This window comes from Rhinatrema bivittatum, chromosome 8 (genome assembly GCF_901001135.1).
Source record: "Rhinatrema bivittatum chromosome 8, aRhiBiv1.1, whole genome shotgun sequence".
NCBI lineage: Eukaryota > Metazoa > Chordata > Amphibia > Gymnophiona > Rhinatrematidae > Rhinatrema > Rhinatrema bivittatum.
In genome coordinates, this window is record NC_042622.1 from 146,054,586 (window position 1) to 146,078,658 (window position 24,073).

The window sequence follows — 24,073 nt, forward strand, 5'->3', positions numbered from 1 at the left end:
TCCTCCTGAGAAATAGAGACCGGCCCCTGTAAAGAATTAAATAAGGTAACCAGCGGGGGCACCAGGAGCGGCATAAATTTCTTATAAAATAGGGCAGTATAGCCGTCGAGGCCTGGCGACTTGCCTAATTTCAGCGTCTTGATAGCCCATGTCACTTCCGCGGCAGTTATGTCCCGAGTTAAAAATAATTGGGCCTCAGGGGTGATTTGCGGTAAGGATAATTGGTGAAAATAGGCCTCGAGTTCAGCTTGGGGGATGGTAGCGTTAGGAGCGTAGAGTTCCTTATAAAAGCGGAGGAACCGGTTCCGGATGGCCGCATTTGATGTTAGAATCCTCCCGCTTTCATCTTTTAACTTTACAATATTTGTCTGGGCCTGTTGGACTTTCAATTTTCGGGCTAACTGTCTGCCCGCCTTATTACCCCCTTCATAGTAAAGCTGTTTACTGCGGGTTAAGTTATACGCTATTTGGACCGCTTCCAGATCCGCCAAGCGCTTACGCAAGTTATCTATTTGCTCCAAGAGGCGCTCGTCCCCAGTAACTGCATGTACACGCCCCAGCCGTTGCAGGTGCATGAGGATATCAACCTTTTCCTGCTGTTTGCATCTCTTTACAAAAGCTCCCCGGGCAATGAACTTGCCACGTATCACCGCTTTTAGACAATCCCAGAGAACAGCGGGGGCTATATTAGGGGTATCATTAAGCTGAAAATATTCTTGGATATCCCCATATAATTGGGTGCAAAACTCCTCATCCTCCAGGAGACTGTCATTTAGTCTCCAGTATTTTTGACCTTTATCGTACCCAGAGAAATGGAAATCCATAAATACAGGACCATGGTCAGACCAGGTGATAGGGCCCAGAGACGGATTAAGAACTTGAGGGCAGCATCCCTTGTCTACCAACAAATAGTCAATGCGTGAGTGGGTTTTATGCACTGTGGAAAAGAAAGTATAATTCCGGGATTTAGGGTGCCACACCCGCCACACATCTACCAGGCCATGATGCCGCAGGAAGCGGCGAAATACCTGACGATCCAAGCGTCTAGCCGGTGAGTTAGGGTAGGAGTTATCTAAGCGCGGGTCTACTGTCAGATTAAAGTCCCCGCCCATAATAATATGGCCCTCAGCCCACAAATCAATGAGCTGCGAGAGGCCTTCCAGGTAAGCACCCTGCCCCACATTAGGTGCATATGAACTAATGAGGGTATACCTGTCCCCCCCAATGGCAATAACCAGTAATAAGTAACGACCTTCTGGATCCGCCCTGCATAAGATTTCTTCATATATCAAATCCTTATGCATAAGAATGCCCACTCCTAAGTACTTCCGGGCCAAGGGCCTAGCAGCCCAGTATTGTCTAGGAAAACTAGGATGTTTAAGCAAGCGCTCATATCTCCGCTTTAAATGGGTTTCTTGAACCATGGCAATCATAGTGTGATGAAAATTCAAATCATCAAACAAAGCGTGCCTTTTAAAAGGTGAGTTCAGTCCCTTTACATTTAGGGACATAATGTTGAAGGCTGTCATGGCAGCAGAAAACCAGGCGCATGAAGCCCCTGAAGTGGCAACTGCTGTCCCATCCACTCTATAGTGCCAATGTGTCTATGTTTCTTCTTTGTTAGCCTAGTATCCCCCATATCTGAAAATCTAAAATAAATGCTACTCTCTAACTTCCCCCCCCCCCCGCTTTCCCACCTCCCCCACAGCCTGTCCCCTATCCCAGGGCCATGCTGTCTGAATAAGGGAGGAGTCAGTCATCCCATCAAAGCCTACCCCCTGTGACATCTTAGAATCATGAAAGAACAGTTTCGAGCACAATAGGCAACCCCATCTTAGAAACTAGAGAACTCAAAACATTTCTTCAAAACAGGAAAACAAACAGAGGTCATATTAAGGAACACAACCAACAGATAAGACTGTGATAGAAACTCAAAAGCAGAAGCCTGCGCCATTGACCCAGGTTTACTGCCCGGTTCAGAGCTGCCAGGCTACTGCGTTGCAGCAAAAGTAGTGATCCCTTGCCAGGTCTCCAAGTGTCTCACCCAGCCGGAGCTCAACGCTGCGGAGAGGAATCGGGCTGCCGTCGCAGTCTTTTATCTCCTCTGTTCACCCGTTGCCAGCGGGGTGGGCCCTCCTTCCGCCCTAGGGGCTTAGGAGGGACAGATAAACCCATAATCTCAGGGTACCCTGCTTCACGCAGTATAGTGGAGGCCTCCGCTGGCGTTTTCGCCCTGTATGGTTCTCCTTTCAAAGTAAAATTGAGCCCAAATGGGAATAACCAGCGGTACCGGATATCTTCTTTTCGGAGTAAATCTGTAACTGGCTTAAAGTCCCGCCGTTTCTTTATCGTGGTAGGTGAGAGGTCTAAGAAAATCATGACCTCGTGGCCCTCCCATTTCCAGCTGGTTTGTTGACGAGCTATAGTGGCAATTTTATCTTTAATAGCGTATTCGTGGTAGCAAGCTATGATATCTTTGGGCAGATTATTCACCCGGGGACCAAAGACTCTATGGGCCCGCGCTATTTTTACCTCCACCTCCTGCTCCTGGGTAGCTGTTCCCGCGCCTGCAGCAAGAAGCATGGCGCTGATCTTGGCCACAGTGCCCATACAATCGGTGTAATCAGGTCCCTCCGGTATACCCCTGAAACGGAGGTTGTGGCGCCGGGACCTGTTTTCCAAGTCCTCCAATTTATCTTGCAGGCGTTCCACATCCTCCTGCATAGTCTGTAGCTTGCCTTGCTGTTCTGTCAGATCCACACTATTTGCTTCCGCTCTAGTTTCGACTTCAAAAAGGCGGCGGCCATGTTCTGCTAGGTCTCCTTTGAGCTCTTCAATGGAGGACATGATTACCTCGGTTTTCGCCGCGATTTCCGATTTAATTTCAGCGAACCAGCCCTTCATCTCCGCCTTGGTGGGGATCACATTTTCTTCCGCTCGGATAGCCGTGCCCTCTGCGTCGGAAACCACTGTCTCGGATCCTGCACCCGCCATGTTGTCGCCTGGGGGCTCTTCTTCCAGCGGCAGTTTATTGTAGGAAAACTTTTTTAAATCTACAGTTTTCCGCCGATGAGACATCTGCCGGTGATCCCGAGGGTAAAAGGAGGCTGTGTGCCGCAAAACGCCAGTCGGGGTGCCCGATGTTAATCGATATATCTGATGTCGAGCGAGAGCCTCAGGGTTAACCAGCCATTTGCTGGGGTGACGTCACTTCCTCTCCAAATGTCTGGTTTGATTTTCTAAATATTCCAGTCTTCGGGAACAAGATCCGAAGTCCTTTATAAGTTTATAATTATTTGCCTGGGTTTGTGCCAGAGTCTGTTGAGTTACTGATAATTGTGTTCTCAGTTCTTGAAATTGAGTTTCAAAAACAACATTTTGAGCACTCACTTTGGTGTTTAATTTTCCCAATTCTCCCTGGCATGCCCTCGTTGAGCTTCCAAAGCTCACTATCAAATCCCACAACGCCTCTAATGTTATTACATCTGGCTTGGGTGGGGGTTGAAAAAACTCACCACCCTCTCCAGCTGGTGGCTCCTTCGAAGAATCCAGCGTTTCAGCTAAGGATCTTCTTGCCAGCTCCTCTGCTTCACTACCAGAGACAGAAAAAAATTGACGATGAAATTGCCTGAAAAGGCAAAAGAGACGCCGGTAATCCAGGAGGAGAATGGCTGCTTGGCTGAGCTCCTCCACTCTGACCCCCCGTCGCAGTCGCTCCGGTGATGACATCGAGGGCTGCAAACTCCAAGGGAGGAATGCTGGTAATTGGAGCCGATGGGAGACGCTGAACTGGGGGACTCAGCATGGTTTCCCCTGGCGACTGTGGCGCTCCCTCACCACCAGCAGCAACGGGGAGAGTTACCCCTTGTGTCACTGTCCCAACAGCAAATGCAGAAATTAATCGCTGGTCCGCAGGCAAGGATCCGTCTGGGGGGAAGACTCGGACCCGTCCTTTCCTCTTAGAGGGCATTTTTCCAGGTAATAATCAATCAAAACTCGGAGTAGCGTTGCCCTGCTGCTGCTCACGCCGCTATCTTCGCCTCCAGCAGAGTGTCATTTTTAATCACAGTCAATTTCTCCACATAATGTATAGATCCTTAAGTGTTGGCACACAACAGATAAACTTGGAATTGAAGGTTTCTTCCAGTAAGCTGCTATACACCAGCTACAAGAATAATAAGTGTTATTAATAGCTGTAACACACTCTTATTAATAGCAACAGAGAAACCTAAAAGAAAGATCTTGGGATCTTTGGGAACAACAACAATATTAATGATTTCAAAAAGAGACTTATACAAGGCCCTTTAGATCAAATTAAGGTTCCACAAAGGAACCCCCTGTCTCAAAGGGAGATGCAAGTGCTTCATCCTTTAAGAAATCTCACTATGTCCGAATAAGATGCCAGGGGTGATTTATGTACACTCCCCTTGAAACAGGCCGAGGCTGCCACTTGCACATTAAGAGAACTCAGGGCAAGATTCTTAAGACCACATTGTAAAAAGGAAAGAATCTGGGGAAAAGAAGCTTGAAGAGGGAGGACCCCTGCTCCAAGAAATCAGGCCTCGAACACTTTCCACATATGAGTATATGCTAGGAAAGTGGAAGCCTTCCTTGCCTTAAGTTGTAATAACCTTGTCCGAATACCCCTCAGCTTTAATCACCTCCACTCAAAAGCCGGACCGCAAAACAAAAATGATCCATTTTGCTCCAAGAAAATTGGACCCTGATAAAGCAACCTGAGAAGATGCCCAATTCTCAAAAACCATCCAAAGCCAGGTTTATCAAGCCCTCAAATCACAGACCACGCTCAGATGACCAAGGCTGAGACCTCAAACATCTTCTTCAGATGCAGCTCCATTTTGCGATCCTGGGAATCCATAACAGTCCTGCACCCCACAACCAGAATGGTGGTCTTCTTACTAACCATTGAAACTAAGGCATCCACTGAACGTGGCACAGCAATATCGGCTGGAACATGGCACATTGGCCTGCCTTAGCATGGTACATCTGCTGGAACTTGCAACACTGGTATTGGTCAGAACATGTTGCTTTGCTCAGAACTTGTTGCCTAGGCCGTGCCGACTGAGACCTACTCCAATGGGAACTTGCAGTGGTTGTGTCTGTCAGGCATTTTCCAGAAGAAACAGCAACACTGGGATCTGTTTGGTTGCTGGTTTACCATATTTCTATATTTGAAGGATGCAGCATGGTAGGACGGGTCTTCCTTTTCCTGTAAGGCCCCAGTGGGCAATTAGAGAAAAATAGAATTCTATGAAAAGGCTGCTAAGGCAGTGAAAAAGAACTGGAATACAGTTGTAAAGTAAAACATTTGCCTCTATTTTGTAACAGAGCACTGGAAAAAAGTTTGAGGCAGCATTTAGAAAAATATGAAAGAAAAAACAAACAGAAATATGAAAATATACACAAAAAAAATGGAGAGCAAGGTTCATGTCCATACTAGAGCATGGACAAAAAATGATTGAGGAAGCTTGCAAGGTACCTCCTGCAGCACAGGAACTCCTGCATGTGCTCAGTAGAGCAAAAGCTCTATCATCTGAGCGCGAGGTCTGTTCTGTGCCTTAGGACGACGTCACCCACACATAATGGCTAATTCAGCCTGCTTACCAATGGAAAACACAGAGGATCCTCAGCAGTGGGAAGGAAAGGAGTAAAGCCTGGGATAGGGAGAAAGTATCCTCAGAAAAGGAGTGAGGATAAAGCCTGGGATTAGCACAGTGGTGGGAGGGACAAAGGGGAAAGAGGATCATGGGGATGAGGAGTAAAGCCTACAATGGGCACAGAGGATTTTCAGTCAGCAGTGGGGAAAAAGGGTGAAGTCAGCGATCAAGTAGGGTCTGCTACATTTCAGCAGGAATGGAAAATGGGGCAGAGCTGGGAAGACCCTGGATGTATTCATTAGACAATATGCATTGACAAAAGGATCGACTACCTTTTAGGGACAGATGCAAGTAAGGACACTGAAGGAGACAGAACACCATATGAGGGATGTCTTGCTATCATTTAGTGGCAGTTGCACCCTTAACCAAAGCAGTTGCCACTTAGGTTTAAGAGCTGGAACAACCCAGGTCTGCAAGTTGAGTCCCCCCACCTTAATTTTTTTTACATGATTGTGACCATACCCCAGCCTTACCGGGATCCCCATGCCAGGGGCGTCTAGGATACAGAAGTCATCATTGTCTGTCAAGTCGCTTTCGGCTTCACTGGCATCTGAAACGCAGCCATCTGACCCGTCCTCGGGGGGTGGGGATGGAGGTGGGATTGACAGGGCTCTTCCTGGAGCACCATTCTCTCCTGGAAAGAGGTACACAGACACCGGGGAGGCCTGGCGAAGTGGAGCAGAGTCTCCACAGAAAGAAGAGAAAGTGTCCTGGTTAGTCCTCCCACCCTAGAGATTTATATGGGTCCCCAGACAGAAAGGGTGGGAGGGGATCCACAGTTCTGATCGTTCTATATCCTTCTGCCCCTGGTATTCCCTGCAGCTCAGCAGGAGATGCTTTACCTGTCTCAGTGGAAAGCTCCCTCTGCAGGCTCTTTTCTGTGTCCATCAAGGCATCGGTCAGATCTCCCTGGTTGATCTGAGCTGTTTCAGCAGGCAGGCAGGGGGGTGGTGAGGCAGGGCTCTCCGGAACCTATAGAATATATTGAGATAGGCTCTCATATGCCACAAAGCCATAAAAGCTCCTCCCACAATCCCAGAGCATGGTGGATGTCTGGTCCAAGGCTGGTGATCAAATCTCTCTGGCCTTGTGGCCTTAATATTCAAGACAGGTCCAGACAGCACTCCCTTACCTGCAGCCTCTGGCCAGCGATCTCAGTAGGACTGTCCTGTTTTAGCGGTGGGTACAAGTCCCCACTGTTCACCACGTACTGGATGAGGTTGACCAGGGCGGCGCAGGAATCGGCGCAGGTGTGCAGGTGCAGAAGATTATTGGAGCAGCGAAGCTCAAAGAGCGGTTGGCTCTGAAATTCCAAAGATAAAGAGAAGAGAGTGATGGATACATTTCATAGTAACATGGGGTAGATGTTCAACTGGGCTTTGAAGCTGAAAATTCTTCTAGAGCTAGTCAGTCAGACTTTGGCCTTTTAGATTTAGGACTGCTATTTGTGCAGCTGGGGTTGGTTGCCTAAAAACTTATCTGGCTGGTATCGAAAATCAGCACTAACCAGCTAAGTCATAAGCCTGCCCCAGGAATGCCTCTGGAGATGCTCATGTTTTGACTGGCAAAATGTAGCCACTTGTGAATTTAGGGAGATCAATTTTTCAAAGCAGAGGTCTGACAGCTATACATCTCATCTCTCGAAGGTAAGTCAGAAGTCCCCGAGCTGGCAGTGGTGATAATCAGCTCATTTTCCGGATCCTGGCCTTCAGGGGTGACTGCAGCCTGTCTACTTTCTTCCCCGCCAATTTCGGAGGTGTGTTTAGAGAAGGAAAAGTGTCTCCAATCAGCAGTTTTTCGTTTTGCAGCCCTCGGGGGATATAAGAAAGTGGTATATGTGCTTAGATGACCAAAAAGCATACTGATGGTCAAGCTTAATGATGGATGCGATAAAATGGGAGCAGGAGCTCATCAATTAGGTTTCCATTCCCTCTGATAACATCAGCCCTTCTCAGCACAGGCCAGTTTAACAAAAACACAGCTTGGACAATCCTCATTTTGGGAAGCTCGCTTCTTTATTTCCTGCTTCCTTCATGAGTCATTTTTAAAACAATTCGGCTGTGTCGCCATATCCTTATGGCTCTTAAAAATGTAATGGTGCATTCTTCTGGTGTTTTAGAGGAGACAGTGGGGAGGGAGAAGGAAAAGGAGATAAGGTAAGGGGGACCTGGATACACTTACCAGCTTCCCAGCTGAATTTCCCTTCCAGGTGGTGATGACCAGTTCCAGCAGATCCACATCCAGGACGCATACATAATCTGGAAATGGAAGATGGGTTAAATGAGATCCTAAATTCAGAGACTGGGAAGCAGAATTAGCTTGAAAAATATATTTGCTTCAGAGCTGGCCTGGTGGCTCAGTGCGACACTACAGTGCACAAGGGACCCAAGTTTGAGTTCTAGTTTGAGTTTTCTGCTCTTCAGGATAGCAGGGGCTGGAAATGCTATGGAGGTAGCATTCACAACCCCTTTGGAGAGAGAGAATCTCAGCCATCACTCGACAGTGACATCTAAAGGGCTATTTTTAAAGGAATTTGCCTGGGGTAGTTAAATAGTTACCCGGATAAATTCCCTGGGCTGAAAACTGCCCTGGTCTCAGCGGCTTCACAGCAAATTTACTTTTAGCTATGGAAAAAAGGGGGGGGGGGGGGGCAAGGTGAGGGGAACGTATATGTGGGAATTTCATTTTGAAATCCCTGTGCATACTTTACTGCGTGTACTTTGCAATAGTAAAGCAAGTGCAAGGTCCACCCAAAGGGATGTGACCCAGAAACCGGACAGAGCACAAGACTGAGAAGTTCCTGGTGGCTCAGTTTACCTTTGCGCAGGTCGACCACCAAGGCATCACATTTATTGGACAGATAGACAGCAGAATCATCCAAAATGAACCTTTAACAAAAAAAAAAAAAAAAAAAAGTTTTACAAAGTTGACATGGCAGGATTGTCCATATTTCTCTTCTCTCCTCCTGCCCTCTGCTAGGTTCTACTATATCAGACAACAATATAAAATATTTAGGAGGAAGGGTAAGAAGAAAGGAAAAATTGGTCCTTACTAGCTAATTTTCTTTTCTTGGGTTTTACTCCCCTACCATCAGACACAGAAAACAAAAGCTTTGCTAAACTCTTGGTACTTAAGCTACTGTGCTACCTGCAGACCCTCAGTAACTGTTTAACAAAGCAAACACAATGACCCCTTTAACCTCCCACGAGCAGGGAATTCAGTGAAAACCTCAAAACCCTCCTCCAAGAAGGATTAAATGCCAGAAGAAAAAAAACCCGCTATATCCTGTCACCATAACGTACACCAGAAAGAGTGGTCTTCAGAATCCAAGGGCTGGATTCTGGACTGGTCTTTGGAACTCCAGGAAAGAAACTTAGCAGGTAAGGACCACATTTTTCCTTCATTGTCCCCAAGACCAGATGCAAGGGATGTATCCAAGCTTTACTAAACTGGGCAGGAGCCAGAAAGAACCACTCACACCATTTACTTCTGCACCTGGCACTTGAACATCAAACCTGTAGTGCTTGTAATGAGGACCACATGGCTGCCCTACAGATCTCTTGAGGGAGGAGACCAGCTGACATTCAGCACAAGATGCCAACTGGCACCTCTAGGCCCTGACAATGTAAGCTTATGTGCTCACTTCTTTAATCCATCCAGCAATTAGAGGCCTTCAATGCTTGCTGCCTCTTATTAGGACCATTAAATAGCATAAAAATATGATCTGATCTTTGAAAGCTATTTGTAACCTTCAGACTACAGACATCCAGAACATGAAGGGCTTGATTCTGCTCTGTCAAAAGGCCTTGTGAACTCAAATGCCAGCAACTCAATTGACTGGCTGAAATGAAATGCTGAAACACCTTAGAAGAAGGAAGGCACCATAGAAGCAGAGACCTCATTCTCTGAAAACTGAAGGAATGGATCCTTTAATATGCCTTAATGAACAAATAGCTACTAAAAACACAGTCTTCAGAGTAAGATCCTTCAGAGATGCTCTCCTGATCAGCAGAAAGGGTGGCCTGCAAAAGGCCTTCAAGACTAGGTTGAGAATCCACGATGCCACCACAGGCCTAACAGGAGGACATAAATACCTCATACCCATCAGAAAGCAGGCAATATCAGGGTGCAATGCAATAGATGAAACATGAACCTTGCCATTGTAACATTATAACACCGCTACTTGTGCTTTAAGAGCATTCAAAGCCAAACCTTGCTGCAATCCATTCTACAAGAAAGCATATTTCTGATGAACCCTGTTGCAACCCCTTCTACAAGAAAAAGTATTTCTGGAATGGAAGCCTTAAGAGAATATAGAGAACCAACTCCTGATACCAAGACTAAAATACCTTCCCAAATGTGCAAATATGCCTCCGATGTAGGCCTCTTTCTGGTTTGCAATTAAGTAGGAATGATATCTTCTGAATAATCTAACTCTCAACCTTTTCCTCTCTTGAGCCAGGTCATGACACAAAAGCGATCTGTCCAATCCAAAAAAGTCAGACCCTGAAACAGGAGCCCAGTGACATAATCCAGACATAACAGGCCCTCCACCACGAGATTTACAAGATCCACAAATCATGGACACCTGGGCCACTCTGGGGCAACCAGAATCACTGGACGTTTTGCCTCTCTAAATGTCTTATCACCCTTCCTATCAGCGACCAGGGGGGAAACACATACAGAAGAAATTCCTGAGGCCAATCCTGAGCATGAGCCACAGCAAGAGCGTCAAGACCCTCTGACCCTGACTGAAGAGCCTTGGCACCTTGAAGTTCCAACTCAAAGCCGTTAAGACTGTGAGTAGTCCCCCCAACCTTGACCTGATGAGAAAAATCACTTCTTCCACTAGCTCCCATTCTCCAGGATTCAGTACGTGCCTGCTTAGAAAGTCTGCCTGTGCATTCTCCACCCAGGCCACATGTGAGATTGAGAGAATTTTCATATTTTCAGCCCACTTGAGTAACATTTCTGCTTCCAAGGAAACTGCCGAGCTCTTGGTCCCCCCCCATATTTGTTTATATAAGTCCTGCTGCCCATTGTCTGCAATGTTTCTGATCAGGAGATGGAAGACCAGCAATGCTTTCCTGATTGTCTGGGTTTCCAAATGATTGACTGACCCTCCAGCCCATCATCACCTCACCCACTCTGGGATTTCCAATTCCATTCCTCTTGACAAATTGTCCTGGAACAACCACCAGGAAAGACTGCACCTGCAGCCTCACAAAGAGGAAGCCTGATGTTGAAATCCTGCGACCGACGAGTCCAACGTGAAAGAAGCACTCTCTGCAACAGCCTGATTTGAGCAGACATCCAGGGGACCAGATCCAGCATAAAAAATAAACGGCATGGAGGAGTAGCCTAGTGATTAGAGCAGCAGACTCTGAACCAAGGAGACCAGGGTACAAACTTAGATTGTGAGCCCTCTGGGGACAGAGAAATAACTACAGTACCTGAATGTAATCCGCTTTGAAGTGCTGAAAAGCAAAATATAAATAAAATAAATAAATGCCATGGATCCTAGCACCTTTAGATAATCCCGAACTCTGGCAAGTCTCATCTGCAACAATTGCTGCACCTGCTCCTGAATCTTCAACAGTCTTTCCATAGTAAGAAACACTTATTATTATTATTTATTAGGCTTGATGAATCGCAATTCTTACATAAATCTATCAATGCGATGTACACAAATTAAAAAATAAACATATCATATTTTTAAGCTAAAAGTAATACAAATTATAGATTCAAAATCTAAAATTAAAATTTAAAATAGACAAAAAAACAATGAAAATAAAAGATAAAAAAAAAGATACCTGCAGAAAGTTACATTAAATATCTGTATAAATACTTAGACATCTTGCCTATGTTCATCTTGAAGTGAACCTCCAGATATTACAAGCTCTAAGATAGGCTCAATTTGCTCTTGGCAAAATTGATCACCCAACCCAGGCTCTGTAACAGATTGACCACCCTGTGTACCATGCAATAACTGTTACATGTGCTGGCCGCGGCCCCCTCACCTCTCTCAGATGAATCCAGTGCCTGGTTCCTCTTCCCTGGTGGTGGTGGGCCGCCGGCTCCATCCTTGGGCCGCCCCTGGTGCCTCAACTTCAGCTACAGATTTCTGTGCTCCGCGTCAGGCCTCTCCGCGTGGCTTGTGGAGAGACACAGCCGTCCAGCACTGCTTCCCTCCCTAGGTGCGCGCGCATCACTGACTCTTATGAAGGGCCCCTGGTGGGAACTTGGCCCAGCCCCGGATGATGACGTTGCCAGAGCTCCAGTACTTAAAGCCGGGCTCAGCTTCCAATGATTGCCTTTGCAACAGGTTTCCACACTGGTCGTGTACTCGTTGCCTCCTGCTGATTCTCCTGCGTTCCTGGTTCCTGATCATCTCTAGTTCCTGTTCTCCTTCATTCCTGCGTTCCTGATTCCTAACCTTTCATCGGATTGCTTTCTAGGACACAACCTCTGCATTGCTTGACTACGCCATTGACTCTCTCCAAGCCCGGACCTCTGCATTGTCTGACTAGGCTACCGATTCTCTCCTTGTCCAGACCGCCTGCCGACGGTGGGGACCCGTAGGATCCCTCCTACGGGTAGCGTTAACCCCACCTCGGCCCAAGGGTCCACCTCTGGCGCAACAATAACATTCTTCCTCAGACTTTGCTCGAATTAATCCAATTGTCCAAATACGGGTGTACCAGAATACCAATTCTGTGCAGAATCACCACTACAACCATCATTTTGGTAGGCATATGTGGAACCATGGCCAGACCAAAAAGGAGTGCTTAGAATTGGAAATGTCCTCCTAACATTGCAAGTCTGAGGAAACTCTGATGATCCCTGCGCATAGGGATTTGCAGGTAAGCCTCCAAAAGATCCAAGGATGCCAGAAACTGTTCCCGACTGCTGCAATCACAGAATGAAGAGTTTCCATTTCTTCTTTAGATTTAATATTGGACAAAACATCTTCTCATTTTTGGGAACCATAAAATAAAGTAGAGTAGCTTACCTGTAACAGTTATTCTCCAAGGACAGAAGGATGTTAGCCCTCACACATGGATGACATCATCAGGTGGAGCCTGACATGGAAAACTTTGACTAGGCACACTGAGCATGCTCAGCATGCCCTATACCATGCATCCACGCGGGGTCCCCTCTTCAGTCTTGTAACATAGAATTACGATTAAAAATAAAAATAAGAGAAACCCAATTCTGCAGGGTGGCAGATGGGTTTTGTGAGGACTAACATCCTGCTGGCCTCTGAGAACACCTGTTACCTGTAAGCAACTCTGTTTTCTCCAAGGTCAAGCAGGAAGGTAGTCCTCACAAATGGGTGAATCCCTAGTTACAGGCTGCTCCTCAACACAAAAGGGGACCAACAGACACCTACCTAGGTGCCAATGGGCACAAAAATACCGGTGCTGTTGGTAACAAAGGGAAAGTCAGCCTGAACCCAAACAGCAGCACCTAGGTTGGGAGAGTTGGGTTCTACAACTCGAACAGGTTCCTGAGGACAGACTGACCGAACCTACTATTGCAACAGCCCCATTGGCTATCAAACTCTCCTGGAAAGCTGGCAAAAGCTAAAGAAGGGCCATCGATCCTCTGCTCACCCCTACTCCACCAGGAAAGTAGCTCAAAACTGCATGTAACTCCCCTGGGAGCAATTTCTTTAGACCAAAAGTCCGACTGTAGGTTAGAGACCCCTGCTGGAGACAGAAAATACTGAGGGACTGCAGATAGTACAGAAGCTTAAGTACTAATAGTACAGTGAAGCTTTTGTTCTGTGTATCTGCTGATAGGAGAAAATAACCATTGCATCTGGACTGGTGTACAGGACGATAAGGAAGCCTATTTTAGATATAGAAAAATCCTGGTAAGATACTCTTAACTTAGTAAAAGCAAGCCAGGCACCTTGTGATCAGTGTTCTGGATGCCTAAGCAGGGTGTCTGGGTTCCATTGCTGGCTCAGGCCCTAGGTGAAGGGATGGGCTGCTCTCACCCCTGCGGTGTGTGGATGGGATGACTAAGCCGAGCATACTCCTTACAGTGGCCAAAGCGACAGTGGAAATGGCTCGAGGTCGTTACATCCTCTTTTCTGTTACAGAGAGGTGCTGTAGCACACCTGTACATCAGCATGACACTTTAAAGATGAGATGCTATTTTTTTTAACATTTTTTTTGAAAAAGAAAATTAAACTGAAGGCTATGAAAGCATCTGTGCCATGAGTCCTTCAGATGGAGGTGTTAGGGTGGGGAGGGAATAGTAAAACTTTGCATACCTGAGGAGGAAGGTGGAGGTGTCTACGATGATGTTACTGGAAAGGGTGAAAGTCTCTGCTGTGATCAGTGCACGGACTGGCAGGTAGAGTGGCCTGGAATGGGAGGAACAGAGGCAGTGCAGTACAAAGTCTGATACAGTGTGTGCAGGGGACAAAATCAGGTTCTGGGGAGACCTTGGAGCATTACCTATAATCAACGGCACAACTAAAGAGATGGGTGTGCAGGACAGTGATCACTGTCGGGGGGAAGTACCCCAGGATTGGATCATCAATGACATCCAGGAAATCCAGTAGCTAGAGAGGAGAAGGGGGAAAAAACACAAAGCATTGGGGTTACTTTTACATCACAGCTTTGTTGATTTTAACCAGATCTGTCTTGCCTATGTGTCTTGATTAGACTGTAAACTCCACGGAACAGAGGCTGTCTCTTGTATGTACCTGTACAGTGCTGCATACATGTGTAGTGCTATAGAAATAAGCAGTTGCTGCATTAGACAGCAGTCTGGCATCTTAGTCAATCAGATTTATTTATTTATTTATTTATTTAGAGTTTTTATATACCGACATTCTCGATATACATATCAAATCAAGTCGGTTTCCATAGAACAAAACTGTCGCTGGTAAGGCGTTACATTAAACAATAGACAGAGTATTAAACAGATAACATGCGGTGTTACATTAAACAATCAACATATTATTGAACATATTATTGAACAGAGCAGAGTTGCTTACCTGTAACAGGTGTTCTCTGAGGACAACAGATCACTTAAGAGTAGAGAAATGAGTCCCTGGCTGTGCCCCCGACTCCCTGAATGTGACCCTGAGGTCAGCTACTTTATCTCCCTATGCCCCAATTCTAATCCCTGGCTCTGTCACTGACTCAAAGTGACTTTCCTTGAAATAAGATGCATAATCTCCCTATTCCTGAGTCTACCCCACCACCTCATATATTCAGAACTGCTCTGCAAGCTTATGCAGCCCAGAGGTGACTGTATGTCTTTATGCTGCTGTAACTACAAGTCAAGTTGTAGCCTTGGTTAGATAAAGCAACTATTTCTTTCCGATTAATAACCCACATTCTGGACAGGGGGAGGGAGGCCAGGAGGAAGGAAAGGCTGCCTGTCTGCTTACCTGACTATACCAACTCTGGTTAGTAAGTGCCATGTGGTGCCTCATTGTTGCCCCATCAAGCCTTAGGGCCACCAGGAACTCCTAAACAAAATTAAACCTAGGAATTAGCACCTTGGACAAAAAGGTATTCTTCACAGACACTTTAATCCATTTGATTGAAGGACAGGAAAAGGAAGAACATAGCCTGAGCTTCCTGATCCACATCCATTTCAATTCTCATATTAAGACTTCAATCATGTCACTTAAGCTCCCCAGCCTACCATCAAACTCAGAGGCAGTGATACCATTACCAGCAGCATGACTTTATAAAGTGCTAAGCACTGTTAAAAATAATAATAAATAAATAAATGTTAACAGCCAAAGTGTCAAAGCCTCCTGCTTCTGCATCTTATTTTCCCATGACTGCATTTCTCAGTATATTCTGTTTTAGCAGAACACCCAGCAACCCGATCATAGGATTCTGGTGCAGCACAACACACCTTGATATTTCTTTTCAAGTCCAGGTTGATCTTGATGGCCGTGGACAGCATTTTCAGGGGTCGGTCCTTCCTGTCTGCTGACAGTTTAGTCATTACTCCTTCCTCTGAGGGGTAGATTGTGGTATCCAGCTTATCCGGGGGAGAAAAAGATGGGATCTCCAGTTTCTCTGGTAAAAAATAGTCCTCAACAACAGCTGGAAAAGACAAAACAGATGTTCTTATAACATAGTATACTCACACAAAGAAGGAAGATGGTCTAAACACAGTCCTTGGAAATAACTGTACAATCTCTTTCCCTATGGATTCAATCCCTGTTAATTGCTAATGCATAGAGGTTCTGATAAGAACATAAGAAATTGCCATACAGGTCAGACCAAGGGTCCATCAAGCCCAGCATCCTGTTTCCAACAGTGGCCAATCCAGGTCATAAGTACCTGGCAAGTACCCAAACACTAAGTAGATCCCATGCTACTGATGCCAGTAATAGCAGTGACTATTCCCTAAGTCAACTTGCTTAATAGCAGCTAATGGACTTCTTCTCTAAGAACTTATCCAAACCTTTTTTTAAACCCAGCTACACTAGCTGGACTAATTACATAATGATGATCAGCACAGTAACACCTCAATTTACTCAGATTTATAAAACTGTAGAATTGCTAAGCAGGAGGTGTTTTAGGAAAAAAATTAAATTTGAAAGCAGAGGAATTTTGCTGAATGTTCTACAAGTATTTAACAATTTTTTTTGGATTCACACATGTGTGTGTACATCCTAGAAAATAGGCTCCTTTAGTCCTGGGTGGAATCTTTTGTTTCCAGTGCTGTGCTGTATAGTAAATACCTTTATGGTACAGTACAACTTTCTCAGACTCCAGACAGAAATAGCCAAGGTCCTCCTGACCCTTGTATTTGGAAACGCTGAAGATGGTTCCATTGTGCACATCCAGGATGATTTCTCCATGGGATCCATCCAGCTTCTTGCCACTTTCCCCCTGAAGAAATAAAAATTAAGAAGTTGATATTCAAATGCATTTATCTGGATAACTCTTGAGTTAAGTAGTGTTGCTTACCTATAACACATCTTAGAGTCCAGCAGGATGTTGGTCCTCACATGTGGGTGACATCATGCAATGGATCCCAGCCTGGAACTTTTATATCAAAGTTTCTAGAACTTTGACTCTGCCTCACTGGGCATGCCCAACATGCCTCTATAGCACAAAGGGGCCCCTTCAGTCTTGCTCATCAGCATTATAAGGAGAAACCAACTTTAAAGGGAGGCATGTGAATTTTGGTAGGACTGAAATCCTGCTCTCCTAGGAGAACTGTTACAGGTAAGCAAATCTGCTTTCTCCGAGGACAAGCTAAATGGCAGTCTCCACATGTGGGGGATCCCTAGCTACAGACTCTCCTGAACAAAAAAAGGGACAAACAACAACAAAAGCGTCAACGGGCTCAGACAACTATTTTTTTTCCTTTTATATCTTTTACCTATGAGGGGCAGCCTGAAACAAAAATAAAGGGCCCTAGGAGGGAATGGAGTTGGATTCTACACCTGAAACATTCCCCAGGACAGACTGGCCAAATCTACTGTTGTGCTGGGAATCGCTATCCAAACAGTAGCATGATGTGAACGTGTGGCAAGAAGTCCATATCGCAGCCTTGCAGATCTCCTCCATAGGGACTGATTGTAGATAGGCCACTGACACTGCCATAGCTCGGACAGAGTGAGCCTTGACATGGCTCACCAGAGTCAGTATTCCATGGGCATCACAGACGAAGATGCAATCTTCTAGCAAATTAGATACAAGTCTGTTTGGCAACAGCAATCCCTAGTTTGTTGGTATCAAAAAATACAAAAAGTTGGGTGGATTTTCTATGGGCTTTAGTCAGTTCTAGATAGAAGGCCAAGTATAGTGCTTATTCATCTTGGTAGACATGTGGCCTAGGAAAGAATACTGGAAGGATGAATGACTGGATAAGATGGAGAAGTAGTCTAGTGGTTGAACAGTGGGCTATAAATTTATTTATTTATTTATCTAACATCTCTTTTATACCAATATCCGTTTGCACATCGCATCGGTTCACAATAAACAAAAACTTTTGGGCGGTGCCCTTACATGTAACAGATAACTTAGTGAACTAGGAAAAATACAATTAACTTTTGGGAGGAGCCCTTACATATAACAAACATCAATGGGTAGATGCAAAGCAATAGAACTGTAACTATAACTATATACATGAGAGTGCACAGTACAAAATCAGCGGACATAAGGTGTTCATAACAAAATGACATTGTAAAATTCACAGGGGGGTTTTATGTAATAGTGGGTGACATGTGGTAGGCTTGTTGAAAGAGCCAGGTTTTAAGTTTCTTTTTGAAAGTGGGGGTATATGTCTCCATGCGAATATCATGGGGCAGGGAGTTCCATATGGTGGGGCCGGCAAGAGAAAAGGCTCTGTTTATAGTAGAGGAGAGTTTAAAAGATTTGATAGATTGGGCACTAAGTGTTCTCCTTGGAGGGCTGGGCGGGTAGGTCTCTTGGAGGTGCGAGGTAGGAGGGGTGGGGGATTAAGCCAGTTGAGGTTGGAATTTAATAGACTCTTGTGTATGATAGATAGAGTTTTATATAGAATTCGTGACTGTATAGGGAGCCAGTGTAGTTCGATAAGTGTGGGAGTGATGTGATCTCTTTTCTTTGTGTTTGACAGTATCCGAGCGGCGGCATTTTGTAGGAGTTGTAATGGCTTAGTGTGTGTTGCGGGAATGCCAAGGAAGAGTGCATTGCAATAGTCAATTTTCGATAAAATAATAGACTGGAGTACTGTGCGGAAATCAGTGAAGTGTAGTAGGGGTCTGAGTTTCTTTATCGTTTGTAGCTTAAAATAGCAATCCTTTATGATGGATTTAATGAATGGTTTAAAAGAAAGGTGATTATCAATAATGACTCCTAAATTACGAGTGTGTGATGGGAAGTTGGTAGACGAGTAAGCAAGTGGGATGTCTGGGAGCGGTTGCCTATTAGATATAATTAATAGCTCAGTCTTGTTGGAGTTTAGAGCTAGGTGCATGTCCTTTAGGAGTTGGTTGATGGAGGAAAGACAGGATTCCCAGTTTTGTAAAGCAGTTTGGATAGAGTCAGAGAAAGGGAAGATGAGTTGCACATCGTCAGCATAAATAAAATGCTTGATGTGCAGGTTAGTGAGAAGCATGGTAAGGGGAATCATGTATATATTAAATAGCGTCGAGGAGAGTGAAGAACCTTGGGGCACACCTTGGGGAAGACTGATGGGATCAGATTCATAGTTGTCAACTAGGACAGTAAAAAAGCGATTTTGGAGATACGATTGAATCCAGGCGAAGGCATTGCCAGTGATCCCAATACTTCTGAGGATGTTGAGTAGGACATCGTGATTGACTGTGTCGAACGCAGCCGAGATGTCAAGCATGGCGATCAGATAGGAGGATCCTGAGTCGGTTCCTCTGATAAGAGTATCGTGTAGGGAGAGGAGCAATGTTTCAGTACTTAAATGCTTCCTGAAACCATATCAGGGAAACTAGAGTTCAAATACAACTGCTGCTCCTTGTGACCTTGGGCAAGTCACTTTACCCTTCATTGCCTCAGGTACAAACTTAGATTGTAAGCCCTCTGGGGATAGGGAAATCCCTATATACCTGAATGTAATCCACTTTGAAATGCCAAAAAGTGAATACAAATTAAATAAATGTTGAATTCCAACACTACCTTAGGATGTGTGTGCAGAACAAAGTTTCATCTGTCATGATGAAACTCGGTATAAGGTGGATAAGTTACTACAGCATGAACCTCAATGACCCTGCATGCTGAAGTGTCGCCATCAAAAATACAACCTTCCAGGTCAGGTACTTCAGTTCACCGAAGCACAGTGGCTCAAAGGGAGCTTTCATCAGCTGGGTCAGAACCTCGCTGAGGTCCAAACACACAGCAGGAAGTCTGATAGGAGGCTTCAAATGAAGAAGGCCCCACAAAGTGCTCAACCAAAGGTTGTAGAGAGATGGGTTTACGGTCTACATACTGGTGATAGGTACCAACCTCTCCCAGGTAAACTGTTATGGAGTTGGTCTTGAAACCTAACTTGGAGAGATGTAGAGATAATATAGTAACATAGTAATGACGGCAGGAAACCTCCCCCCCCCCCCCCCCCCCCCCCCCCCCCCCCCCCCCCCCCAAAAAAAAACCAAAAACAAATGGTTCATCCAGGCTGCCCAGCAAGTTTTTTATAGTAGTATCTTCCGCTCTGTGCATGATACACCCATGTTTCTGTTAAGGGTAGTAACTGCCGTTCCATACAGGTTACTCCCCAGATTTATGTAAGGGTAGTAATATTATCAAAACCAAGCAATTGTCAATTCCCTAACAAAATTACTGCTAGCAACAATTTTATAGGGTGAGCAGTCTTCTTGATGATTCCGACAATGAGGCTTGAACCTGCTTTGCTTTTGGACTTGGCCTTAGAAGCAGTCCTGCACTTTTTCCCTAATGTCTGTATATCAGTACCCCAGACTGTAAATGTCAGGACCCAGTATTGGCTGTCATCTGAATCCAATTCCCTTTTTTCCCCCCCGCTGTCAAAGCAGAGAGCGATATTGCAGTTGCATCAAAATCATGAAAGCTAATTGGTTAAGAGTAGTAATCCCCATGCCTTCTGTTAGGGGCAGCAGCTGCTGTTCCAAGTAGGTCACCCCCACACATTTTTTGCTTCATTTCCACCTCTAGCCTTTAGGGATCCACAGGGTTTATCCTATGTCTATTTGAATGCATTGACTGTTTTTGTCCTCACCACCTTCTCCAGAAGGGATTGTAGGCATCCACTACCCTCTCCGTGAAGAAATATTACCTGCTCCACACAGTTTTTTGTGGAGCAGGAGAAAGGATCTAGGGCCTTTTGCTCACTCAAATGTATATGTGCTATTAATTGCTAGGAGGTAAATTTGAGCCTTAAATTAATTAGATAATGGTTGATGTTGCATGATTGCTCTGGTGTGTATGTATATCTATGTCACCAGTTTTACACATATAAAATGTTTCCTTTACATGTCTGTATATGTATGTACATTCATTTTTTAAGTTATCAATGTTTTATTAATGTTTATTTTGTTATGATTAGTTCATAGCCCCTGAGGCAGCCGCTGAAAGAGTGGCGAAACTCTGCCTGAGTCAGGCAGTTGTTTTTAAATGCGTCTCCATCACAATAAATATTGGAAAAAGACTTTTGGCATCTATCTCCTTTGTTTTACCCCTCGACCAAAAGAGGGCTATGAGAATCATGTTTCCCTGCTCTTCCTTCAGCTTCAACAGAGTCTTCGCAAATAATGGTATCAGAGGATGTGTGTACGGCAGGTCCTTATCCCAGATGAGGGAAAGGTATCCAAAATAGTTTACCCTGTGCCCTTTTCCTGCAACCTCTCTGTTCTGAAGGGATGCAAACAGATCTACTGCGGGTGTGCCCCACTCGGGGAATATCTTGTTTGATACTTTTTAGTCCTGGGACCATTTGTGAGGTTCCAGGATCCAACAGACTGTCCGCCAGAACATTCTCCTTTCCTGCCAGATATGTGATCTTGAGGACCATCCCCTGAGAAATGGCCCAGATCTCACATCTAGACAATCTCCTGACAAAGCAGGTACTATCTTGTGCTCCCTGTTTATTGATGTAGAATATTGCAACTTAGTTGTCAGTTTGGACCAGGATAACTTTGTGTACTGTATTACCCTTAGCACTAGGAAGGATATCTGATCATGCATCTCCTGAAGTCAACCATAGGACTTGGATGCAGAGCCCCTCTACATAGTCTTCCCAACTTAGGCTGGATGCATTCGTGGGAAGAACAATTTTGACCGGAGAAATCTGAAAGAGATACCGCTGGACAGATTGGAATTTTCCTGCCACTCGGACAGGCAGTCCTTGAGCAGTTGTGTAAAGTAAAGAAGATTAGCAAACAATACAGACACGCAACTGGAGATTCCCAAGGTTGTAGGCGAGTATCTCATATGGTTTCTTTTGACATACAACCTTTTGTTTCTTTTTGTGGAAAGCTTTTTTTTTTTTTTTTTTTTTTTTGGTAGGATGACTGACCAAAGCTGTAGTTTGTTCTTGGACTATCAAAAATGATAGTGCTAGTATGTATGAAAGGAGGATTATGCTGTCTTACATATTTTTTGTCGTGAGGTTTAGTCATTAATTCTGTGAAGCGATCACTCTCTGACTTGAGATTTGAGAGTTTGTGGTTGAGTCTGACTTAGATGAATATAACAATGATCTGTAGAGTAAGTGATCTATTTCAAATGGATTAGCTTTTGAACTGGAACATTTACTTAATAAGATGTTAAGATCGAAAAAAATGAAATTTTACATTCTTAGGTTCTCTCTAAAGAGAAGCAGAAGTGCTTTTCTTCATTTTAAAGAATAGTATGCTGGTCACGTAGTGGATTGTATTAAGAGGAACTGAGAATATTTTAGATAGTAATTCCTTTTAACTTTTTTTTGTGTACTGCTGATAAATGAATATTGTACACCTATATTCATTTATTCATGTTTTTACATATATATATATATTTTATATATATATATATATATATATATATATATATATTTTACCTATATTCATTTATTCATGTTTTTACTCTCCCTGTTTTAATGTAACTTCTCATTTCCACTTATACGTTAATTGGTTTTTTCCCCTTGTTCTAATGTAAACCGGTACGATAAGACCTGGTCTTGAGTGTCGGTATAGTAAAAGAAGTTAAATAAATAAATAAATAAATATATATTGATAAAGAATCTTTCAAATTTGATTCCAACATAAAAGTAGGAAACCTTATATAGTTGATATGGGTATGTGAAAAAAAGCAAAATAATAAAGAACCATCCCTTTTCCATTATCCCAATAGAGTGAAGTCTTTATTTTAAGCATACTGTAATTACATTTCCACAGATATATTACTGTAGAAAGGAGTATGTTTTGCTGAGTGGCTAATACTATATTCCTCTTCATCCAGTCAGACCAGTCTAGGTGGAACAACTGGGTAATGCACACCAGCCAGCAGATGGAGACAGATCAACAGGCTTGCTGATGTCACCTCATATTCCTCTATGCTGACACCAGCATTCCAATTTTTCTGTCTCCAGCAGATGGTTGACAAGCATCCTTTGCTGTAGGCTTGGGCCTGTTAGGCTGACCAGGGAAAGCTTCTAGGCTTCTGAGGTGAATGACTTCTGTCTCCCTCCCTCAGTGGAGCAGGATCCCTACCTATTCCAAAATCAATAGAGAAGAGATTTAATAAGGGGACAGACTCTAGAAGTGATAGCAGTTGCTCCCACCCTCTGTTGAGCAAGGTAAGACCCAGGGGGCTTCCAAGGGTTTTGTTTTTTTTTTGGTGGGGGGACAGGTAGTCTCAGCTCTTTCCCCCTCGTCTTCCTTCCTGCCCCTTTTCTCCTCATTTTGGAGCCTTCCTCCCTATTCTGGATATTCTCTGAGAAAGCAGTTATTCCTTGAAGGATTTAATAAAAAGATTTAATACAAAAGAAAAGAAATAGTTCTGCAATCAGAAGGCTTGCTTAGAGGTGGTGAGCGGTGACAGCAACTGAGAGCTCTTTCCAGCCTTGGGGGACAATGTTGGGGTTTTTCCCCCGGCAAGTTTAGGGGTGTTTGTAGAATTTTTGACTGGGAACCATGTTCTCTTTGCAACGACAAGGCATGAGCAAGATGTCTCACTCAGAAGATTCCCTGGAGGGGGTTTAAAAATTTCTACCCAATGGGATCCTGCCAGGAACTTTTGACTTGGATTGGCCACTACTGGAAACATAATACTGGGCTTGATGGACCTTGGTCTGACCCAGTATGGCAAGTCTTATGTTCTTATTGTGCCGGCAGGAGAAAAACTGTGCTCTGCACTATTATATTTGAAAAGTACAGGTAGGCAGTACATACCTGGTGTAGAAGGACTACTTCACGGCCTGGGTTGAGTTGTTAACCCACGATTTTCTGGAGGCTGGGGGCTATATTCTTTTCTTGAAGTAAAGAGGCTTGAATCATAGATAATCTGCCTCTAGTAAGCTGTAAATTTTCAATATTCTTAGGAAGAAGTCACAGAAGCCTCTTGAGACTGATTCACACAGAAAATGTTATTAGTAGAAAAAGTCAAAGAAGATATTGATTGCTCCATGGAAGAGAGAAGAGACTAAATACTGTCCAAGGTGACAGGGGAGGACCAAGTGCTAGATTTCACCAGAAGTAGCAAAGCCGGCATATTCTGTGGAGACAAGAGCATTTGATTTCCCAAGGAAGAGCTCCCATCAATTGTAGAGAGAGTGAACTTGAACCAGCATCCATCCTGACAGGATTATCTCCAATAGCCAGCAGCTTGCATATTTGTTGCACTCTGTGTTACCTCTGCCACCAGGCATCTGTGTGCCCCCCTCCCCCATTAGCTTCCATCTGGGGCGCTCTCAGGTGAATCCCAGAT

At 44.5% G+C, this 24,073-nt stretch overlaps 1 protein-coding gene across 1 annotated transcript in view; it reads right to left on the minus strand.

The window, feature by feature from the left end:
- Nucleotides 1-24,073, minus strand: part of ATG2A (autophagy related 2A) — a 291,079-nt gene that overhangs the window by 59,443 nt on the left and 207,563 nt on the right. Inside the window, exons 21-30 of the mRNA XM_029611010.1 lie at nucleotides 16,411-16,561; nucleotides 15,573-15,766; nucleotides 15,094-15,174; nucleotides 14,150-14,256; nucleotides 13,963-14,055; nucleotides 8,496-8,566; nucleotides 7,860-7,936; nucleotides 6,811-6,981; nucleotides 6,521-6,650; nucleotides 6,152-6,363 (exon numbers count right to left, since the gene is read on the minus strand). Of these exons, the coding sequence (XP_029466870.1) occupies nucleotides 6,152-6,363; nucleotides 6,521-6,650; nucleotides 6,811-6,981; nucleotides 7,860-7,936; nucleotides 8,496-8,566; nucleotides 13,963-14,055; nucleotides 14,150-14,256; nucleotides 15,094-15,174; nucleotides 15,573-15,766; nucleotides 16,411-16,561 (1,287 nt within the window). The remainder of the gene's footprint in view (nucleotides 1-6,151; nucleotides 6,364-6,520; nucleotides 6,651-6,810; nucleotides 6,982-7,859; nucleotides 7,937-8,495; nucleotides 8,567-13,962; nucleotides 14,056-14,149; nucleotides 14,257-15,093; nucleotides 15,175-15,572; nucleotides 15,767-16,410; nucleotides 16,562-24,073) is intronic.